This window comes from Zootoca vivipara, chromosome 2 (genome assembly GCF_965207765.1).
Source record: "Zootoca vivipara chromosome 2, rZooViv2.hap1.1, whole genome shotgun sequence".
Classification (NCBI taxonomy): domain Eukaryota; kingdom Metazoa; phylum Chordata; class Lepidosauria; order Squamata; family Lacertidae; genus Zootoca; species Zootoca vivipara.
This window is the reverse complement of record NC_142584.1, coordinates 86,646,097-86,670,182: the sequence shown is the minus strand read 5'-3', so window position 1 is coordinate 86,670,182 and position 24,086 is coordinate 86,646,097. Positions and strand designations below refer to the sequence as shown.

Below are 24,086 nucleotides of genomic sequence, written 5' to 3'. Positions count from 1 at the left end.
ATTCTAGATACAAGTTAAATCAGTCACAGAGCTAGTGTAAGTTGCCACTAGAAAATCGGTTTGTGGCTATCGGTCCTACATGCACTTACTTGTGAGTAAGTCCCATTGCACTCGGAGAGACTTACTTCTGAGTACCGGTATACACACACACAGGATTGTGCTAAGGTACTTCCTCTGCCATGGATGGATTATATGGCCTTGGGAAATTCACCGTTCCTAATCTGTACAATAGAAATAAAAATGGCTTACCAAGAAAGGTTATGGGTGAGGGCAAGAGGACCCAGCAATACTTTCCCATTGAAATCCCTGTTGACAACCTGGTCCTATGCAGAGTTCTGCTACAAAAGCCAGTTTGTTTCAGTAGGTTTAGCTATGCCAAATTTTTCAGGGGATTGGTTCGTAAGTAATTTATAAGTAAACCGCTTCCATAGGAACATAGGAAGCTGCCATACGCCGAGTCAGGCCATTAGTTCATCTGGATTAATATTGTTGACACTGCCTGGCAGCGACTCTTCAGGGTTTCAGGTAGGAAACATATCCTGGAGATGCCAAGGACTGAACTTGGGACCTCTTGCATACCAAAGCAGATGCTCTACCATGAAGCTACAACCCTTCTCCTTTTCTATACTATTTCACTTAAAGAATTTTAGATTTATTCCTTCAGAGATCTCAGCTTGCATGTAGGATTTTAAAAAATAATAATAATATTGCATATTATTTCTTCTTCAATTTAGAAAGCGCTGTGCAGACAATGAGTAGTTGTGCCTGTTCTTCCATTTGGGGGAAGGGTTGATTAATTTCTAGAGAGAAGTTGATATTCAAGACAAGCCCACCCCTATGCCATCTATTAATTTCAGCTGACCCCACCACGCACCCAGCTCGGAGCGGGTGATGTATCGCTGGTGCCTCTTTCATTGCAAGAAGATGCAGGATGTTAGCAAACACCTGCAGTCTCACTGCAGCAATATAGCAGAGCATCCTTCTGGAATGGGGTGAAAAGACGCGCAGCAGCTGCTGCCTTCTCTTCCCCCCTCTCCTGTAACTTGAGAGGCTGCGGATATCTGCCAGTAGGTGGCGCCCTTGGCCCAGCCGTAGCCCCGACTATAGGCTATATATATCCTATGATAACAGTGAAGGGGCTCAGCTTTTCCAGCGACTTCTAACCAGGGGAGGGGGTAGGAGAGAGAGGAAAAACACTACCCCCGTCTCACGGTGTCCCTCCTGTCGCCATATTCTCCATGCAGATCTACAGCAGAAGGAACCCCTTCTTAGGGCAGCAAGAAACTTCAACTCCTTCCTGAACACCTAAATAATATTTTAAAACAGGCTAAACAGGAGAGATCGTCTTCCAAGGCCAGCTGTCCAAGATGACTAACATATCCTATCACATCTCCAACCTTTTGGAGAAGATGACATCCACCGACAAAGATTTTAGGTAGGACCCGAGCTTTGGTAGCGTTTAGTGCATATAATATTACGCGTGGGTGCATGTTGTAAAGTCATGTTTTGAGGTTTGGTATGTTGTGGGCTTTTTGGATTGCACACACGTGTGTGTGTGTGTGTGTGTTTGCTTGCAAACCTTTTAGAGGGAGGGGGTTGTGGAAGAGGGGGAGTTTTTTTAAAAAAATACCGATGCCTGAAAAAGAACATCCTTATAAAGGGGATGATGTGAACCAAGGAGGCTCACTGGCTGTAGTCAGTGCAATATCGCCCCTCCCCCCTATACTACGGGGCCTGTAGTGTGTGCTGTATTAGACAGGACTAATAAGACGGATATGAAACGTACTGCAGGCTTCCAGGGTTGGGAAGGAGACTATTACCGTCCTAAAATTTCTCACTCAGTCTTGGGTAGCTGCTGTTATGATAACCTTTTATGTTCCCCCTCCGAGACCGAGGTAGAGATGCACTGCTGCTAGAAATCTGCAGTGGGCCATGGTGGGAGTGGGTGGGGAATCTTCCTAATCAGCTGTTACCATTTGGGAGACGATTGGTCGCCTTCAATGCATTTTTTAAGAGAAACAAATCTGATCTCGCAGAGCTGGGGATTAATAGCCAACTACGGTAAGCACCTAGTGTTTGGGGGGAAAGCAAACTGAAGTTCAGTTGTAACTGGAAGAAGATGCATTCAAGTCTTGCAACCAGCAGCTGAAAACGGGGCTGTAGGTTACGGCTGCATAGAATGTATATTTGAAGGAATCGCTATATGACTAAGTAAGAGGAGTGGGTGGGAAACCAGCCACCAACGGTGTAAAAGAGGATATGTAGCTCTGCCCTCCAGAGTATGGTGCTACCATAATAGAGTTGAACATTCCCGAGAGGGAAGGAATGAAGGAGATCCCTTTGATTTCCATGGAATGTATGGCCTAAATTGGTCTAAATCCAAGCACTAGGATTCTGGTTTATCCTGCTGGAGGGCAAGACTGCTCCAAGATGACTTACCTGTACTTGAAGGATGCAACAAAATACGTTGTATGTTCAAAATTGTGAGGAGGAATCAGGGTATCTACCATGTGCTAGATGTGCCAATGGTATTGGGCTGGTATGGTGTCTTATCAGCTTCTAATACCAGTGTGATTTATACTTGACAACTCATGAATAGAATTCGATTCTATTTCGGGGGATGATATTGAAGTATGTTTACATTTCAGTGTGGTGATGTCCTGGTGAATAAACATAATAGTTTATACAGTAAACTTATTATTTTACTGTGTGTATAATATGTGTTAGAAATAAAGTGTTCCTGTAAACACTTACATAGGAGTAAGCCCTATTGAATCCACCGGGGCTGCCTTCTGAGGCAGCAAGCCTCCATTTGCACTGTGAATTTATTAAAGGCCCTGAACCAGTTTTATTCATTTTTCACAGTGTCTCAATTATATATCTGAGTTGTGTATTTTGAAAGCTTACTATTTTAACCTTATTTCTGGTGGTTACTTACAACTGAGAGAGCAACTCTTTTGGGATTCCAGTTTTAAGCAGAAGTCCTTTTTTAAAAAAAGTCTTCAGAAGCAATACTGTAGTTATTACATATTTTAGATAAAACCTTAATGGGATAATTAACTCCAAACAAGTTTTTTTTAAGGTTCTTATATTCTGATCTTAAATAAGATATATTCTGAACAAAGCACAACTGATTTCATTGGAACTTGCTTCCGAGTAGGTGTGTCTAGGTGGCAGCTTTAAGGCATAAACTTGTGAGGTTCTGTGATTAGTCCATGTGTGATGAGGATGAAGAGTAATGACTTCTACTCTGATAGAACATCCCACTCTGAGGCGTTAGGAGCAGGCCAAAGGCATCACATTGGCACAGCAGTGAGTGTTGGGTGATCTCATCAATGCCACGTGGAGTCACTATACTCAGGTGAGGTGTGGGCCTGGATATACCTATAAGGTTTGCAGCAAACACAAAAAACAGGTACAGTATATTGATGCTGACCTACAGCACAATCCTATCTAGGTCTATTCAGAAGTAAGTCCTATTGAATTCAGTGGAACGTACTCCCTGGTAAGAGTATATAAGATTTCAGCCTTATATACCTAATTTTTGAAGATCCTACGGTACCTGTGAGGCTTGCAGCTAACACAGTGGATAATATCGCGGTTGGTGACTAGTTTCATAATGGTGGTGGTGAGGCAGCTGCAGGACTAATGTAGGAGCAATAGGCCCAATGCATTCATGTTTCCACATACTGCACACTTCTTTGGCTCTGTCTGCCCTTTCCAGGAAGTATGCGTGGGAAGAGCTCCTCTTTTTTCCTCTTCTCTTTCCCCACTTCCCTGTTCATGTTTTTTGCAACAGCAGCAAAGGGGGAAAGAGCTAGGTAGGAGAGGTTGATTGGGGCTTTTCATATACATTTCAAATAACTCTAGGTTCATAAGGAAGCCTTTCATTTCCACCTCTTCTCCCCAAAGTGGATTTAGACAATGCTACTTTTCTAGAAAAAGAGGTGCTGGAAATGAGCTCCAGTGAGCTCTGGCTGGAAAGAAAGAGCCCTGGATATCGATATGGAAGAGTGTAAAAAAAACCACGGAGCCTAGGGCTTGCCAATCAGAAGGTCGGCAGTTCGAATCCCTGCGACGGGGTGAGCTCCCATTGCTTGGTCCCTGCTCCTGCCAACCTAGCAGTTCGAAAGAACGTCAAAGTGCAAGTAGATAAATAGGTACCACTCCGGCGGGAAGGTAAACGGCGCTTCTGTGTGCTGCTCTGGTTCGCCAGGAGCGGCTTTGTCATGCTGGCCACATGATCTGGAAGCTGTACGCCGGCTCCCTCGGCCAATAACGCGAGATGTGCGCCGCAACCCCAGAGTCGGTCACGACTGGACCTAATGGTCAGGAGCCCCTTTACCTTTACCTTTAAAAATGCAGAGAAGGCAATAGAGAGAAGTTTAGGCAGCATAGTTTATGGTACAGAACAGCTGTGAGGAATTCACAAGCCAGGCTTGGCCTATGAATACTAGCATGGTGATAACGCCTTACCTGTAGCAACACAGGTTCCTAGTGAACACCTTGTGGGTGCCATTGAAATGGTCAGCTCTTTGGTGTGCCTGGGTCTGCTCCCTGTACGCTACTTGTTCATTTTTATATATAGAGTGTTTGCAAATCATGCCTTTCTGTGAATTTTCACCCTCTCCTCACATATGTAGAAAATCCTGTCCCAATTCTCAAGGCTGATCCCTCATTGAAAGCTTTGAAGTCTTTCACATCTGATTTTGCCAAATATTAACAGCTTCCTCTGCCCTGTCCAATGATGTGCTAATGATTCTCAAGCAAAGATAAATGGTACATTAAGAATGGCTCTTTAGGGCTGGAGATTATGCAGCATTGGGAGCTGCACTTTGTACATGATCCCGGAGAAATTATGTTTTGCAATAGGTATTAGTATCTCTAGGGAAGTGCCAGTATTAAACACAGAGGTGTGGACCAAGTTTTGTTTATGTGTAGCACTGCCTCTTCCAGCACCAGTTGATAAAGTGCTGGCTTTGTGTCTGGCATGTTGTTGTTTAGTCGTTTAGTCGTGTCCGACTCTTCGTGACCCCATGGACCATAGCACGCCAGGCACTCCTGTCTTGCACTGCCTCCCGCAGTTTGGTCAAACTCATGTTCGTAGCTTCAAGAACACTGTCCAACCATCTTGTCCTCTGACGTCCCCTTCTCCTAGTGCCCTCAATCTTTCCCAACATCAGGGTCTTTTCCAAGGATTCTTCTCTTCTCATGATGTGGCCAAAGTATTGGAGCCTCAGCTTCACGATCTGTCCTTCCAGGGAGCACTCAGGGCTGATTTCCTTAAGAATGGATAGGTTTGATCTTCTTGCAGTCCATGGGACTCTCAAGAGTCTCCTCCAGCACCACAATTCAAAAGCATCAATTCTTCGGCGATCAGCCTTCTTTATGGTCCAGCTCTCACTTCCATACATCACTACTGGGAAAACCATAGCTTTAACTATACAGACCTTTGTCGGCGGGAAATCTTTGAATGTCATGTTAGCCCCCAGTCTAACCAGCGTAGGAACCAGATTTGGCACTGTGGCTCAAGGAAGAACAAACTTAACAGAAATCCTTTTAACTATTTATTAATAAGAACAGTTAATAAGAACAGTGTCTGGCATAGCACTTTGGTATAAGCTAGCACCCGTAGCGTTCTGTTAATGAAGGAGAATACTTAGCATTCTCAAATTGTAAACCGTGCACTTGAGAATAGATGGGAAGATAAATATCGCTATTTCAGCTAGTGAAGACTTTCAGAGCTGCTTCACACTTTTGTGCAACAGATGGAGTATGCCATTGTCCCATTGGTGTTTTGCTGCTGTAAATACTTAAATCATGCACATCTCTCCAGTCATACAGTATGTTCAGAATTAAGTGTGTGGTTGTGTTGGGAAGATTGAGTTGTTGTTTTTTTTAATGGTTTAAGCTAGGTAAGTAAATCCTTTGCTTCCATATTATCTTTAGTTAAGGGGATTCTGTATATTGATTTAACTTGTAGGCAAGCTATGGATTAGTTACTGCTGGTAAAGAATAATAATATAATAATAATTTATTATTTATACCCCGCCCATCTGGCCGGGTTCGCCCAGCCACTCTGGGCGGCTTCCAACAAAACACTAAAATACAGAAATACAGTAATACAGTAAAGGTTTGTTCTTCCTTGCACTCCAGCTCTATGGATTTTAATCTTCCATTCTGCAGTTGACCCTTTTAAAATGGAGCTGCTTCCACCAATCAATACAACCTATTGCTGATGTGTGTGTGTCCCCAGGTTTATGGCTACCAATGACCTGATGATGGAACTGCAGAAAGATTCCATAAAGCTAGACGAAGACAGTGAGAAAAAAGTTGTGAAAATGCTTCTAAAATTACTCGAAGACAAAAATGGGGAGGTGCAAAACCTGGCCGTCAAATGGTAAGACCCCTCTACATCAGCTACAGCAGTACTTTGGGTTTTTAACATAAAACTGCTAAGTAATCCAAAGGAGGCTCGGACAGGTTTTGCATAGGCTATGCCGTCTTCTATTTTGCTTTTCACCATGTATGAAAACTTGCTATTTCACACAATGTGTTTGTGGCTTTGCCTGCTGATCCTGTCCACAGACACAACCCTTGAGGGGATTATGGATGACCCTACAGCATATGTGTGTGCTTATTTGCTTGCACAGAAAACTGTATTTTATTTTATTTTTTGCTTGACTTGCCATCTCCCGGTGTTGCCTTGTGAAAGATGCCCCTTGTTCCTATGTTTGCTCCCAGGAGTATTTCCTTTCTAGCTGTCATCTTCCAAGCCTTGTCTGCAAAAGATTTCTATTGGGAACAACTTTATTTCATGTGTTATACCTCTTATCTCTTTCTTCCTTGCCACCCCCTCACCCTGGCATTGCAGTTTGGGCCCTTTGGTGAGCAAAGTGAAAGAATATCAGGTGGAAACAATTGTTGATACGCTGTGTACAAACATGTTATCGGATAAGGAACAGCTCCGGGACATCTCCAGTATTGGGCTGAAGACAGTCATTTCTGAGTTGCCTCCTCCATCTACAGGTAAAACGCACAAAACCAAAACCTGAACTCTCCTATTTGAAGTTTTGTAAAATTCCTTTTCCAAATGCTAGAAGCTATTAAATAGAAATGCATTTATGTCCTGAGTGGAAAGGGTTTGTTTTACTTTTAAAGCTAGAAATGAAATGGTTGAAAATTACACTGGGACTTAATGCAAATCACGCCACTCTGACTAAAAATTGTCGTAGTTGAAGGGAGATAATCTTCATTTGAAGCATGGCCGGATATATTTCCTTGTTCTTTTTCAAACCCCTTAATTCCCCTCTTTTGTTGACCATTCCGGGTCGCCCAACCACTGCCACAGTGTCGTTTCTCCTGGCAAATCAAGAGGAGCAGATGACTGCAAAAGTTGCCAGGTTTCTAGCTGGGGCAATCAGAATAAGGTCCACTATTTGACTGCCTGGCGTGCTGGTCCATGGGGTCACGAAGAGTCGGGCACAAATAAATGACTAAACAACAACAAATTTGACTCCTGATTCAGGAACCTAAACTGTGTTTTATAGAATCGACTTTTTATTTTGTTCCGTGTATATCACTTTTTTGTTGTTGCTATGGCCGATGGCTGACGCAAATAAAGTTTCATTCATCCACCCCTTAATTCTGGTTTTCTCCCCCACCCTAATAGGTTCCACTATGACAGCCAACGTATGCAAAAAAATCACAGCCCAGCTTACTGGAGCCATTGGAAAGCAAGAAGATGTCTCTGTGCAGCTTGAAGCTCTTGACATCTTGTCAGATATTTTGAGCAGGTATAAAGAAAATGTTTCAAACAGTTGTGTAGTAGGTTGTATCTGCAGCAGCCTTCTAGAGCTGAAGAGCACAGAAGCATTATTGTGCTTTACAAAGTGTGTTATTTCTCTGGCACCAAGCGAATGACACATTAGAGACAAATCAGTTCAGGCAGTATTCATAACTCGGTTTTAATGAACTTGTTCTTAAAAACTGTGTTGATAGGAAAATATGTGAATTCTGTTCCTCATTTTGTTGTAGAAAGATGTAGAGAAGTGCTAGCAAGTTGTTCCTTCGTGGTGTTTATGTGGCCGCTATTTGGCGAGGAATTATGCTGACATGAGTCTCTTGTGTCTCTTGCCCATGGCTGCAGGTTAGGGGGGACTCTGTATTCCTTCCATTCCTCAATCCTGAACTGCCTCCTTCCTCAGCTGATGAGTCCCAGGTTGGCCGTGCGCAAAAGGGCCATCATTGCCCTTGGCCACTTGGTTTTGACTTGCAATGGGAACATCTTTGCAGAGCTTATGGAGCACCTCTTAGCAGAGCTGAAGAGAAACAACTCCACATCTACCACCAGAACATATATCCAGTGTATTGCTGGAATCAGCAGGCAGGCTGGGCACCGCATAGGTAAGTCTTGTTTTGTGAAGGCTTTGCCACTTGGGACTGCTGTTATCCAAGTGGATTTCTTTGCCTATATTTTCCCCCAAGCACTTGGTTTCATTTCCCTAGTGAGGTGGGATTTTTTACCTGGCCCTATCTTGAACTCCTGAGTCAATATCTTTGTGATCTAGTTGTACTACCATAACATCTTTTCCTGCTGTAGCAGCCTGGAGTATGTTACGGTGTAAGCAGGAGCCAAAGGCAGTCTTTATTGCTTGGGTAAGCGAAGAACCTTTTATAGGATCAATGGGGCTGGAAGAAGCCCAGGTATATGAGAGCCCAGCTTTCTGGCCTAAGATTCTAACAGGCCACTAGCAAAGAATAGGAGTGAAGAAAGTGTCAAAGATATATACAGAACAGAGCAATTCAGGTGGCTCCAACAAATGAGCCCATCTACAGGTAGTTGGGAAAATGCTCCATATGGATAATTGTAAGCAATAAATAAATAAATAAATAGAGGGTGAAGGGGAGATTCTCACTGCGGCTGCTACTATTTTCTTGGATTTATATGGTCCCAGATCTATTGATTTCTAACATGCAAACGACCATTGTACTGCTGTGTCACTGGATATGGGCTCCCTTTCATGTTGTAGAGATAGTTATGCATTATGTCTGAAAAACAGATGATATTTCAGATTTTACTTCCAGCACTATCAGGAGCCCCCTGATTACTCACTAGGCCTAGGAAAATTATGTTTAATGGTTCACTCCTTTGCTGTCTTCTAGGAGACTATCTGGAAAAGATGATCCCCTTAATTGTTCAGTACTGCAACGTTGAGGATGATGAGCTGAGGGAATATTGTTTCCAGGCCTTTGAGTCTTTCGTGAGAAGGTTTGTGTATGTTTATCATGGTCTGGTTTTCTGTGACATGCAAAGTTCAGCATGCAATGTTGCTTTGTGTATTTTTTGGGGGGGTGGGGTGGGGGTTGTGAAGGGTCTGCTTTCCAATGAGCTGCTATCCAGAAATCTGTGCTGTCTGATCTGATTTTATTCTGGTTAAGGGAAATGTGTCTCAGGAGCCCTCCAGTGATGTTTTCTAGATGGTAGGCCGGCCCCCTTGCATACCTGTGTAATGACTTCCTTATGTGACATAACCACACCTGCTGGAAAGGGACCTACAATTGAATGGAGACCTATCAAGCGGGACACATCTGGTGGATCTGGAAATTTTGCAGTGAAGAGTCGCAGTTCTAAAATAATTGAAACTTCAGTTATGTTTCTGCAACTGAAATCCACAATAGTTTGTTTTCAGGGAAGATTATAACTTCCTTTTCCTCATTGTTCTAAAGGTTAAATAAAATGAAGAAGAGGGCTTATGTCATTTAAAAAAGACAGGAATAGAGTGAGATTGAATCGGGCATTATGAAAAGAGATCTTGTGCTTTGTATAACTGTTAATCAAGGGAAATTTTGACACACCGAACCTCTCCTGTGATCCTGCCTAGAGTGGTCCAGTTGCGGAATCGTATCTGGTCCAGATAATGATTTTATGCAAATATCAGTTTCCAAATTGATTTCAGTAGAACCCCGATTGCATGCATATTCCTTTGTGCGTGTGAATCTGGCCTTTTTGTTTAAATGAATAGGCAGTGCTTCAAGAGGGTCATGTGTGCATTTGAGACCTCATAATTGCAATCAATCACAATTGATTAAGAAGTATGGTGAAGTTTTTGAAACTGATGTATGGTGTTTCAAGCCTTGGGGGTGGCAGAGACTGGTATTAATTGGTTGTATGGAGAACACTATTTATTGAATTAGGTATTTTATTCCATTTTCATTTGAGCTTTTCTTGCTGCTTTCAAAGGTGTCCAAAAGAAATTGGCCCTCACCTTCCTAGTGTGACAGGATTGTGTCTCAAATATATCACTTATGACCCAAACTACAACTATGACAACGAGGAGGAGGATGAAGAAGAAATGATGGAAACTGAAAATGGGGAGGATGAGGAACAAGGTACGGCATGCTTAGAAATCTGATGGTGGTATATTCAGAGAAGCCTGGGCTGCCCCCTCAGTATCCTGAACAGTCCTTTCAACCCTCTCTGTCTCTTTCCTGAGCCATCCAGCCCAGAGGCTACCATCTTTCCATGGTCAGCAGAACATGAAAACAGCGTGTTCATCGCTTTTGAAGTAACTGTTAATTAACTCTCCAAAAACATGTCCAAGTTGAATTTTGGAGCATCTGCAAGATGGGTTTAAATGGATCAACTGAACTGAATTATTTTCATTTTTAAGCAGGAGAGGCAGTTGAGGCCTGGCTTAGCTATAATCAATGGCCACTTGGCTCCTGTTTCTCAGAAAAGTCCTCCAGTGCCTACTTTCCCCTGCAGTTGTTTGAATGAGAGAGGGATAGATAGCAAGCTTCTTTCCATTGTGTTGACTGAGACTGGCTATTTCTCAACTCTCTGTTCCTCCGTAGCAGGATCCACTGAGAGGCCAGTCTACCCAGCAGCTAGCAGAAGGAAAGAGAGTGATTCCCCTTCTCTTGTTCTTGTAATTCTAACTGGACGGAAAACTATCAAAATCCTATTGTACTGCAGTGTTACGGAAAGATTTGAAGCAATGATTTATTGTCCCGTTGTCTGTCTTGGGTTTCTTTGAAAAAGAGAAATGGGATGTAGACCTGTTACACCCTAAAGTAATCAAGCCCTACTTTCCCACTTTTCTAATGCTTGGTTTTCCACTTTTCCTCCTTAGAAAGTGATGATGAGTACAGTGATGATGACGACATTAGCTGGAAAGTTCGCAGGTCTGCGGCGAAGTGCCTTGAGGCTATTGTCAGCACCAGGCATGACCTCCTGCAGGATTTCTACAAAACACTCTCGCCGGCTTTAATAAGCAGGTTCAAGGAAAGGGAGGAGAATGTTAAAGCAGACATCTTCTGTGCTTATATATCTTTGTTGAAGCAAACGCTGCCCATTCAGAGTTGGTTGCATGCTTCAGATGAGGCAGGCAAGGAGGATATACCTCTCACCATGCTCCAGAACCAGGTGAGTTGATGGAGCAGGGAGCCAGGGGTCTGAAGAGATGACCCTGCCTCGCACAGAGATGGGGAACTTGTGACCCTCCAGATTTTGCTGAACTACTCCCATCATTTCTGACCATTGACCATGCTGGCTGGGACTGATGGGAGCTGGAAGGCCAAAGATTCCTTATCCCTGGCTTAACAAGGTGGTTTCAAAACAATGAACTTACATTAGACTCACTGGCTTGGTTCAAATGGAGCTCTGTTGCCCTTAAGATAACTGATGAGGAACAAGCTTGCTCTGATATGATGATCTGGTTCCATAAGTAGATAGGCAGCAGCAACAGGAAAATGCAGCCTGCTACAGGTGAAACTCGGAAAATTAGAATATCGTCGAAAAGTGTATTTATTTCAGTAATGCAACATTATTATTATTATTATTTTACAAATGCTTTCTTTTGGAAATTCCACAGTAATAAAAAAAATACTGTAGTTACAATAATACAGCAATAAACAAAAATAAACATCGCTATTACATTTCATTAATTACATTCCATTTATAATTGACCCGCCTAACGGCAAATAATTACAACTACAACAAATAAAGGCTTGACATATCTTGCTTTACATGTCATGCATCTATCTCATTCTCATATATTGGTTTCACCTTTTAAGGTGCGTGCTAAAATAAATACACTTTTCGACAATATTTTAATTTTCCGAGTTTCACCTATATTTTGTGGATGAGCTCCTCCTATCTGCAGACACCTTGGAGGAAAGTTTTTAAAATGGCTCCTGGGTCAGGTGTGACCCAGGGGTGGAGAGCAGGAAGAGAGTCAGTGGCGGTTTCGCCACTCCTCTCCTCTCCTGAATTGTGGTATGTGGGAGGTGGGCTCTGCCCCCTGCCTCCCTCCAGGGTGCGCCCCATGCGCCCACCCCAGGCGGTGTGGGCATATGCTCTGCCACTTGAAAGGTAATATGCAGCATGATTAATGGTGTGCCAAAACACTCATGTAATTGGGTCTTCGGTCAGCTTATGAAAATGTGGTGTGCTGTGAAAATGAAATAAGAAAATAACCCACTGCATTGTTTACAAAACAATATGATTTCTCTAGCAGCTGTAGCAAAGCAGCTACTATTCTGAAGTGAGCAAAATGTTAGCTGCCATTTAAAAGTTGTGTTTCACTTTCTGAATTCATATCTCAGCTTGATAGCAATGGGGTCTGTGGCTATTGAGTGCCTGCAGAGATAGGGCATGCACTGATTTGAAATATACAGTACTTGATTTGAATGATCCTACTTTGTGGATCTTGGGCGAATGTTCTGGTGGATCTGAAGTTTTAAAAATGGCTCCTGTCTAAAAGTTTGGACACACAGTACACTTGTTGTTTAAAAAAGATACCTTTGGGATAATAGTTCATGTGAAAAACTTTTTATCTGAAAAGAATTGGATCCCCTATATGTTTGCTTCCTGCCCCGCTCTGAGAAGCTCACCCATGTCCACCTAGATGAATATTATGAAGAAACAATCCACGACTAACCTTTCCTGCATAACAGAAACCATTTGCAAATTAGCTCCCCTTCCCATTCCATACTAAAAGATTAATGCCCAGTCTTAGACTTGGATCACTTGCTTCTTTAGCTTCGTGTTGGGTTACTAATGAGTTTCTTTCTAACCTTACAGGTTCCAAACATCGTCAAGGCCTTGCACAAGCAGCTCAAAGAGAAGAGTGTCAAGTCAAGACAGGGGTGCTTCACTCTCCTGACAGAACTGGCTAATGTTCTTCCTGGTTGCCTTGCAGATCACATACCTGCACTAGTACCTGGTAAAACTTGTCAGGAGGGAGGGGACCTAGCAGGGCAAAAGGTTTTCAGTATAGAATATTTTTCATTCTCAAATGTGATGCACCTAAACCATATGACAGTGGCTTCTTTTACGTACATAGCTAACCTTCTGCTCCTTCAGAACAAGTCGGTGGGTATTTTGCCATTGGCTTTGCAGAAGCCAAGAGTTGGTACCATCTACTCCTTTAAAAACCCATTTGAACTTCATGGGTTGGGGGCAAATTGCCTTTCTTACCTAAAATTCTCATACAAAGTGGAGGCACGCATCACTTCAAGCCAGAGTGTTTGCTCAGAGCTGTCACTGGCATAGACGTGATAGGTGACCAGCTCTGAGGAGAGCTTGTTCCAGCACACCTTTGCTTTAGATAGAATTGGAGTGTGGAGAGAGAGAAGAGTTACCTGCCCTCTGAGGAGCTATATAGTAGGGGAATGACTTCTGTAAGCTATTATAAGGCACCCAAAGGGATTTGTACAGGAAACAAATTGTGCGGAAGGTGCAAATTATTAAAGAATGCAAATTTATCTGTGACTAAATCCCCACCCTGCCCATTCTCTTTTGTATGAGTTTAATTCTGTCTGAAGCTAACTTTGTATTCTAAAAATAGAACCAAGCTGACTAATACTTTCTCCGAACAGGCATTGTCTTCTCCCTGACTGATAAATCCAGCTCCTCCAACATGAAGATTGATACGCTGTCTTTCCTTCACGTCGTCCTTTGCAACCACTCCCGGGATGTGTTCCACCCACATGTGAAGGCCCTGTTGCCCCCCGTTGTGATTTGCATAGGGGATCCCTTTTACAAGATAACTTCAGAAGCTCTGCTGGTTACACAGCAGCTGGTGAAAATCATCCGGCCCCTGGATGTGCCTTGTACATTTGATGCCAAGCCCTATGTGAGGGAGCTCTTCTCTGCTACTCTGAAGAGGCTGAAAGCTGCTGACATTGACCAGGAGGTGAAAGAACGGGCCATCTCTTGCATGGGGCAGATTGTTTGCAACCTTGGAGATTACCTAAGCAGTGATCTCCAGCCAACCTTGAAGATTTTCCTGGAGAGGCTGAAAAACGAAATAACCCGACTTACCACAGTCAAAGCGCTAACTTTAATTGCTAGCTCCCCACTCAGAATAGACCTGAGGCCCGTTCTTGCAGAAGGATTCCCCATTTTGGCTTCCTTCTTGCGAAAGAATCAGCGTGCCTTGAAACTGAGTACCTTGGCGGCTCTCGACATCTTGATCAAGAACTACAGCGACAGCCTCAAGCCGGCCATGATTGAATGTGTTCTAGTAGAGCTCCCTGATTTAATCAGTGAGAACGATATGCACGTTTCTCAGGTGGCTATCGTGTTCCTTACAACCTTAGCTAAGGTTTATCCCTCGTCCCTGTCCAAGATCAGTGGCACAGTTCTCTCGGGACTCTTTCAGCTTGTTTACTCGCCACTGATGCAAGGCGGGGCCCTGAAAGCCATTGTGGACTTCTTCCAAGCGTTGGTTGTAACTAAGACAGTCCACATGAGTTATGCGGAACTGATGAAGCAGCTGACTCTCCCTATATACACTTCGAGCCCTGGCGGGGCATCTGCAAATTTACATAAGCAGGCCTTTCACTCTGTTGCCAAGTGCGTGGCGGCCCTTTCTTCCGTGTGCCCCAAAGAAGCGCCCGGGGTGGTCAACCAGTTCATTCAGGATGTGAAGAATCCCAAGTCCAGCGCTGCTGTCAAAATGTTGGCTTTCCTTTCACTGGCCGAAATAGGACGCACCACGAACCTCAGCGCTCAGAAGGAGCTCAAAGCCGTGATATTGGATGCGTTCGCTTCGCCCAGCGAAGAGGTGAAATCGGCAGCTTCCTACGCTCTGGGAAACATCAGTGCGGGCAGCCTTAAAGAGTACCTTCCCTTCATGCTCAAAGAGATTGGAGGCCAGCCTAAACGGCAGTACTTGCTGCTCCACTCCTTGAAGGAAGTCATCAGCTCCTCTCCGGGAGAGAGCCTGAAACCCTACGTGGAGGACATCTGGGCCCTGCTCTTCAAGCACTGCGAATGCACTGAGGAAGGGACCCGCAACGTAGTCGCCGAGTGCCTGGGGAAACTGACGGTGGTGAATCCTTCTCAGCTGCTGCCCAGGTTGAAAAAGCAGCTGACATCAGGTAACGGCGAGGCCAAGCCCAACTGTAGCAGTATTGAGATGCTGTTGGCACTAAGCCCCCTCTATACCTTTCATGACTCCTGTCATTGAGCCAGTGCTGTGGAAGCAAGGGCAGCCCACTCATGAAGCCACCACCTCAGGTGGTAGAAGCCCCCAAGGTGGGGTCCCCATGGGCAGGCCTTAAAGCTGGAACTAGTGGCAGGGACTCCCTCTCCAGTAGATAAGAGTGATTTTGGTTGGTGTTATTTTATTTAGAGGGATTTATAGATGGCTTAATCAAAGAGCTCTCTGTGCATAACAACTCAGCTAAAACTCATGAAACTTATTAAAAACTATGCATTTGCATTCATTCTTATAATAGTGGATGGCTGCTAGGTGTTGCAGTAAATTATAATAATTTGTTGGTTGGCTCTTCTGTATATTGATGTGTGTGTAGCTTCGGAGGAGAAAAGGCAAGAGAGAGATTCCAGCTAGGAGAACAAAATGGGAACAAAAAAGGGTGGGGGGGGACTATCCTGGGATTTAGATGACTTTATTTAAGAGGGGGGGGAAACTAAGGCTTTTATTTAAAAGGGCAAACACTCGTTCTCTTCTACATTTGTACGTTCCTAATGAAAACATATTCTGTAGAGTATTAACAAAGTAGGTTTTCTTCAGATGTCTTAACATTTGCCTAACAGAGGGGTGTCAAATATAACGGGGAGTTCTGGATTAACCATTAGGCCAAGTCACCTTAAAAATCATCTGTAATCCCCCCCCCCAAAGTATGTTTATCAGTGCGCTGCCTTGCTATTTTGTGATACATTATAGAAATACGTCTATACAGTGGTACCTCGGTTTACAAACAGTCCTGCTAATGAGCTATTCAGTTTACGAACTCTGCAAAACCGGAAGTAGCGTTCTGGTTTGCGAACTTTACCTCAGTCTACGAACGGAAGCCGAACGGTGGAAGGGCACCGGCGGCGGGAGGCCTCATTAGGGAAAGCGTGCCTTGGTTTAAGAACGGATTTGGTTTTAAGAACAGACTTCAGGAACGGATTAAGTTCGTAAACTGAGGTACCACTGTATATAAAATAAGCATGCTGTGGAAGAGGGCTCCAATTTCATTTGGGCTTGCTATTGACAGAATCGTCTGAGTGCAGCTCTGTGGATGACTATCTTTATATAATGGGGGAGCAATGGCTATATTCCCCATTTCAAGGGGCTTCATCTGGGAGGGAATTTTCTGCATTGCAGAAAATGGGTGTAGGCTCTTATCTCTGTGACTAATGCAGAGACAGAAATTAAGGAGTCATCACAGAGGTGTGGGCTTCCAGAATGCAATTAAACGGAGGTTTTCTTTTCTTTAAACCAGTGTTGATGTTGGGGAATAAAGCACTGGGAAGGTTTTTTAAATCCCATTTTAGACAATACAGTATTACTTTGCCAGGCTAAATGTTCCTGGTAAAATTCTGCTCATACTATTAAGCATTTTTGTTTGTCACTTTATACTACCTTCATCTGACAGTGTGCAGCTGCTGCTAGCCTGCATAAAATTTTTATTTCATTAGACCATTAGATGACCACCCTGCTTAAACTGCAGCTGTCTGCCAAGTGGCTTAAGCAGGGAGATGAATGTAAAGTTATAGTTTTAGTCCTCCAGCTGGTAACATCACTTGAGTACCAAAAAAGAGTACCAAAAAAGGTATGTCATGCACACTTAATATTACCGTTTGCTGGCTTAGTTTGTGTGTGTGTGTGTGTGTGTGTGTGTGTGTCTGTCTGTCTGTCTGTCTGTCTGTCTGTCTGTCTGTCTGTGTCTTTTGCAGTGGCAGAATTTGAATAGCAGTCTTAATAAAATGTTGTTATCTGATCTCTATGCTCCTTTCTTAGGACAATTCTTTCCTCTGTTTTGATTGCAGGTTCACCATATGCTCGAAGCACAGTTGTAACTGCAATCAAATTCACCATTTCAGATCATCCACAGCCCATCGATCCCCTTCTTAAAGGATGCATAGGTAAATATTTGTTTCATACAGAAACCTCCCTGGGCGATCAGAATACCAGGCAGTGTTTTGTTACGATTAACAAATACACAGTGGCTGTGCAAGAGGTTTGCTTCAACTGCCTGCAATTCCCATTTACTCAAAAATAAAGAATCTAGGGGTGGAGTTCTTTAATCACAATCAGTGGAACTGCAAGGCTGAATTCATGCTTTAGAAGGCCCCCTCAATATATTAGCCATTATGCTTTAGCGCAGAGAAAGGCATACTGGGATTGAGTTTACTCCTGGTTCCTCCTCCCTGGTTTAATGGGGGACTTGAAGAGCACTGATTACATTGCGGATATTACACACATGGTGCCAGAGCACAACTCAAAACAACCCTGATGATAGGAGTGCCCCCCCCGGTCCTTTGGTGCTGGTTATGTCGGCTCGAAGGACCACCAAGGGACCCAGGTGGCGCTGTGGGTTAAACCACTGAGCCTAGGGCTTGCTGATCAGAAGGTTGGCGGTTCGAATCCCTGTGACGGGGTGAGCTCCTGCCAACCTAGCAGTTTGAAAGCGCGTCAAAATGCAAGTAGATAAATAGGAACCGCTACAGCGGGAAGGTAAACGGCGTTTCCATGTGCTGCTCTGGTTTGCCAGAAGCGGCTTTGTCATGCTGGCCACATGACCTGGAAGCTATACGCCGGGGCTCCCTCGGCTAATAATGCGAGATGAGCGCGCAACCCCAGAGTCGGTCATGACTGGACCTAATGGTCAGGGGTCCCTTTACCTTTACCTTTATGTCATGGAGATGCTCCTTGTGCAGGAACTTGTTTGTTTCTATACATGGCTTGGTTATTTCTACAGTAATCTATTATTGATTAAGGGTGGGTGAATTTAGTTGTTTTTGGAGCCACCTCATAGGTGGAGAATTAAGAGAAATTTTTAAAAATCATGGATGGAAACAAAGGTTCTACAAGACGACTTTTTGCTCATACAACAGGACCTTGGCTTTCTCTGCACAGCCCTCTGCTCTGGGGAATCCCTTAACTCCTTTATATCAGACTTTTGAGGGCTTACGAGAAGACAAAGGCAAAGTCCTGTGGTCTGAGTGGAAGCCAGTTCCAGCCATGCACAGATCTTGCTTTGGACAAAACTTCTCATCTGCAGTTCAGTTTATGTGGAGGCTGCTAATTTCAATACTGAATTATCAGGTTTGTCAAAAAGAAATTGCTTGCCGCTATATATTCTGACAATTCTAATACATTTGAGTTCCATTTCCAGTTTTAATTTTCAGAGAATGAAGGAAAAAGGGAATGGTGTTAATAACAGGTGCAGCTAGTCTAGTCACTGCAGGCTTGCTCAACCTTGTGCCCTCCCAATGTTATTGGATTAGCCGCATGCTGGCTAGGGCTAATGAAGTTGTAGTCCAAAACATCTGGAGGGCATCAGGGTGAGGAGTATAGAAAAGAGGGTTTAAGGTGGCTTGTTTCTACAATGCCAACACCTTGTTTTCACAGTTTCTGTAGGTGTGACTCAGTTGATGGGGTGAGTGTGACTCTTTTATGGAGTGAGACTGTTATTTCATAGTGACGTCCCCATGCTGATGAAAGGAACATGCTGGATCTTGTGAGAATATTTTCTTCCACATCTGCGACAAGGTGACCAATTGCTGTTTCCCAGCCAGTTTTGAAACTATTACCTTTTTGACAAATATTGTGAGTCTTGAAATACGTGTTAAGTTAGCAGAGTACTACTGCTTTTAAAGTAAAAGCTGCTTTTTGTACTATTACTATGCAGGTGACTTCTTAAAAACACTTCAGGATCCCGACTTGAATGTTCGACGTGTTGCTTTAGCTATGTTTAATTCTGCTGCTCACAACAAACCTACTCTGATCAGAGACCAGCTCAGTACAGTACTGCCCCACCTGTATAATGAAACCAAGATTAGACGGGAACTGATACGGGAGGTATGGACCCATGTAGAAAATATTATCCATTTCAGTTTCGTATTGTGATCTGGCTTTTTCCTGTAAAGTGTGTGGATTTATCTGGTTTAACTCCATAGTTCTGTTTGCCTAAAGTCTGCATATATTGCATAAACAGAATGCATAGACTGACATTTGGTTTAGCAATTTCACTGTAAAAAAAAAAGAGAGGAAAATGTGGTTTGGCTTCTAGTTTCATGGGCCCTATGGCATTTTAATGCCCTTTATGAGTAGCATGAAGTAGCATGTTTTTCTGACAACTGAAGCTGACAAACCCCAGCTTACACACACATTAAAAATGCTTTGCTGATAATGTCTTTGCTTTAATGTCAAAAGTAATTACCAACATAAATAGGCAATAATCAGGATAAGGATAAATGGGCTTTTAAATTTTGTATAGCAGGGGAGTGCAGACATTTGTGATTATTACTGGTTGGGTAGAAAAGTCTAATAGCACATGTAAACTTTAGCAGAAGTTAGTTCTGTTCACTTCATCACATATAATTTTTGGCATCCCTTCTAATGATTTCTAAAATTCAAGAAATTATGTTCTCTCCATGTGGCACAACTTGTTTTAAGCTTTTCACCGCAATCCTATGCACTTAAGTTTCAGTGTTAAACTGAACTTCCTTCCCGGTGTTTTTAGGATTGTAGCCTCAGGGCAACTATGTGGAATAGTTCACTGTTCAGGGTAGAGACTGTGTCTATTCTGGGGAATATTTGAGACGGCAGCGGATATAGAAAAGAGGATTTAAATGTTGTTGATGCTGGTGTCATGCAGATATTGCCTACTGGAAAGCTCTTGTCTCTTTGAATGACCAGATATAATAGCATTTCCCCTTTTTCTTCTTTTAGGTAGAAATGGGGCCATTCAAACACACGGTAGATGATGGCCTTGATGTAAGGAAAGCTGCTTTCGAGTGCATGTACACACTTTTGGAAAGCTGCCTTGACAGACTAGACATTTACGAGTACTTGAATCACGTGGAGGATGGCTTGAAAGATCATTATGACATCAGGGTAACTACTTCCTTTTCATTAGCAGCACAGCTTATTTCATGTTACTACTTCGCTAAGGGCTGTTTGGAGGTTACTCACCTCCCCACGCCATATAGAGAACAAGGCTGTTTTCTTCCTCCCTGTGCACAAGTGAATGCCTAAAACCTGGGTGTTGTTTAAACATGAGCCCTTTTAGTGGTTTTGAAACCCAGATCATCAATGTTTGGACATCACTTCTACATAGGAAGGGGAGAGTAGGGTGGAAGTGTTGCCAGCCTGCAACTCACTGCCATTCTTGCGGAGTTTGTAGGAGTAGGGAAACAGCCGAACAATGGAGTTTTGTCATTTGCTTCCCTGGTTTATCATAGAAAAATCCATCATTTTAAAATACAATGGGAACTTTGGTGCAGTGATGCATTTGAGGCTGATGATGGTTCCTTGAACCTGTTGTGTGAAAGTGATCGTAAGTTACTGGAAATTGTAGCAGTGAAAATCTTCAGGGGGGAAATAGTTCATGCAACCTTTTCAATTTTCTCCCCCATATATATTTTTTTTAAGATGCTGACTTTCATTATGCTGGCTCGCCTTTCAACACTCTGTCCTAATGCAGTCCTACAAAGATTAGAACGGCTTGTTGAACCCCTGCGAGCAACTTGCTCTACAAAGGTAATATACTAGGAAAGCTCAAATATTTCATTTCCTTGAGCAGTTTGCTTCCAGGTCTGTTTGATCTCCTGCCTTCCATTCTCAGGCTAGACAGGATACCTACCTTTCATTGCTGTAAGCCAGGGATAGCTAACCTTTGGCCCTCCAGAGGTTGCTGGAATACAATTCCTGTATTCCCTGACCTCTAGATCTGCTGGCTGGGACTGATGGGAGTTGGGAGTCCCAACATCTGGAGAGCAACCCTGTAAGCCAGTTATGTGTGCTGTGGCACCCTGGGGTGCCTTGAATGATCTGGATGCCCTGGGCAACACTGGCCTCTGTCCCTCTTTCCTTCCCTCCCTCAGATGCCCTCACACATCTCTACCTCCCCAAGGCTTGCTTGCACAGATGTTTGTTGCAGTTGTTTTTGTTTAGTCATGTCTGACTCTTCGCGACCCCATGGACCAGAGCACGCCAGGCACTTCTGTCTTGCACTGCCTCCTGCAGTTCGGTCAGACTCATGTTCGTAGCTTTGAATTGTTCAAGATTGTCAAAATTGACAAGCTTTGAATTGTCCAACCATCTCGTCCTCTGTCGTCCCCTTCTCCTTGTGCCCATCTTTCCCAACATCAGGGTCTTTTCCAGGGAGTCTTCTCTTCTCATGAGGTGGCCCAAAGTATTGGAGCCTCAGCTTCACGATCTGTCCCTCCAGTGAGCACTCAGGGCTGATTTCCTTCAGAATGGATAGGTTTGATCTTCTTGCAGTCCATGGAACTCTCAAGAGTCTCCTCCAGCACCATAATGCAAAAGCATCAATGTTGCAGTAGCCCTGGCTATTAGCTCCGCAGGCAAATGGTGCCTCTGGGAGGAACCTCTTTGGAGCAGGGGGCGGGGGGAATTCAGAGAACAGGGGAGACTCTGAGACCAGTGGTGGCAGTAGCAGCTGCCCAGAAGACACCCAAGGAGAGGTTAGAGGCTGAGTGAACACTCCACAAGGAGGGTCTTTGAAAAAGGATGAGAGGCTGCCAACTCTGCAAGCAAATGGTGATGTAATTGGGCTCCTGAGTCCCACAGTGGTGCCGTAGAAAGAATGCAGTTGGCCAAGGGAGCTGTGGACTCAAAAAGGTTGAAAATCTCTGCTATATAAGCCATTGTAAGATCTGTTTTATTCAGTGCTGCTGTTCCTCTCACACAAAGACTTCTGCTTGCTCAATGCAATTTCTGCAGTTACAGGATTGCCAGTCAGTTTGATTTTTATTAACGTATTTTTGTTCTGCCTGAAGGTCATTTTAAAAACGTCTTATTTTTCTTAAATACATTTTTCTTAGGTAAAAGCTGGCTCTGTGAAACAGGAATTTGAGAAGCAAGATGAACTGAAACGCTCAGCAATGAGGGCAGTAGCTGCCTTATTGACCATCCCTGATGTAGATAAAAGCCCTGTGATGGCAGAATTTTATTCTCAGATCAGAGCAAATCCTGAAATGTCTTCACTTTTTGAAAGCATTCAAAAGGATTCTACTTCATTGTCTGCTGCAGAATTAATGGACTTGAGCTAGAACTCCCAATCTTCTCCTCCTCCTTACACTCCACTATGCTGAGGGTGGACAATCATATTCTATAGCTGATTTTAGATGCAGATGTCATTTTAAAAATGGCAACTTTCTATATAAACAGGCATGATTTTAGAAACATAAAAGTGACAGTAAGGCCTGTTGATCAATAGGGTAACACCACTTTTAAGGTCACTTATTCTTTAGCTCAAATACACAATCATGATTTTTTGCCAAAAGTTGTGCATAGACTATATTTGCAATCACTGATGTGGTGACACTATCATGCAATTTTATAGAACAGTGATAAATGAAGTTATGCTATGCTCAAGCCATTAGTCAATGGCTACAAATATCTCATAACTGCCTCAATTAGTGAATTTTATCTCTGCTAATTTTACACTGACTTGAGTGACTTTCATAGTAGCAGGTGAACTGAAGTGCTAAACTATGAAAGTAACCCAACTGTCTTCCATGATGGAATGCCTTATGCTTAATATTCGTCTGTTACCACATACCTCTTAAATGCAGCAGCTGGGTATTTACTATCCCCCCCCCCAATGAAAGCTTGATACCAAAGCATTTTAAAATACAAAAAGTTAGCATGTCACTCCCAAGAACCATTGATCTCTCTGGTATGAAGTATTTAATAATGAAATTGCACCATCTGGTTAAAAATGCTAACATCAACATACTGCTATTTAAATCTGACAGTACAGCAGAGAAAATGTTAATTTCTTGCAACCGTGGATTATTAAGCTTCACATAGGATTTTTTCCCCATTTGAGTCAGTCTGTGAATCACTAAAGTGCTCTATTTATAAAACAGGGTGTCACCTTTTTTGTTCTACATGAAACACATCTGATGAAAATAAAGATCATAAATGTATCAGCAGTATTGATTCAGTTGCATCTTTCTTTTCTTGCAAGTTGATCTTTTTAAGGAGAGAGAACTTTCTGGTTGAAGTTAGTTGCTCCAAAAATACTGCTTGTTACTATGCAGATATGGAAGTTCCAAGGTACCCAATATTCTACCCATCCAGCAACGACTAAGCTTGTGTTCTCTACTTGGATAAAACAGAATGTAGGGTTGTACAAGATTTGAGGTTATATTCTAAATTTTAAGCAGCATCTGCTTTCTTCAAGTGAGGAAGCAGGAAAGATCACAACACAGAGACTAAGAATAAACAGGTATGGTCCATCTAGGTCGCAACCGGGTTCCCTCCCAGCCCCTACCGACAGATGCCAAGGATTGAACCTGGCATTTTCTGAATGCTAGTCATGAGCTCCAGCACTGAGCTATGGCCCTTCCCCAACTGCTCAGAGCAGAACACCTTAGTAATTACCATTTCACATACTATGCAAAAGAGCTTGCACTGCAGCTGGTTCCAAAGGAGGTATATCTGTTTGGCACAGTCACTCTTTTTAAGATGTATGTTTTAAAGCAAGCTGTGAATTTACCTTGAGCAGATACAGCTTAGTGACTTAAGAACTCCCGTTTTTTTCTCATTGCTAATGTACACCTCTTCCATGATAGCAAATTGAAATTG

General features: G+C 43.2%; 1 protein-coding gene across 1 annotated transcript; it reads left to right on the top strand.

Annotated features, from left to right (window-relative positions):
• Positions 1–1,128: 1,128 nt before the first annotated feature.
• LOC118080783 (cullin-associated NEDD8-dissociated protein 1) lies at positions 1,129–23,744 on the top strand. The gene is made up of 15 exons (XM_035106556.3): positions 1,129–1,435; positions 6,257–6,400; positions 6,875–7,029; positions 7,673–7,796; positions 8,150–8,406; positions 9,166–9,271; positions 10,244–10,392; positions 11,136–11,428; positions 13,088–13,229; positions 13,885–15,390; positions 17,291–17,386; positions 19,156–19,325; positions 20,199–20,363; positions 20,901–21,008; positions 22,316–23,744. The coding sequence occupies exons 1-15, from the start codon at positions 1,368–1,370 to the stop codon at positions 22,541–22,543; spliced, it is 3,711 nt and encodes a 1,236-aa protein (XP_034962447.3). The 5' UTR covers positions 1,129–1,367; the 3' UTR covers positions 22,544–23,744.
• The last annotated feature ends 342 nt before the right edge of the window (positions 23,745–24,086 follow it).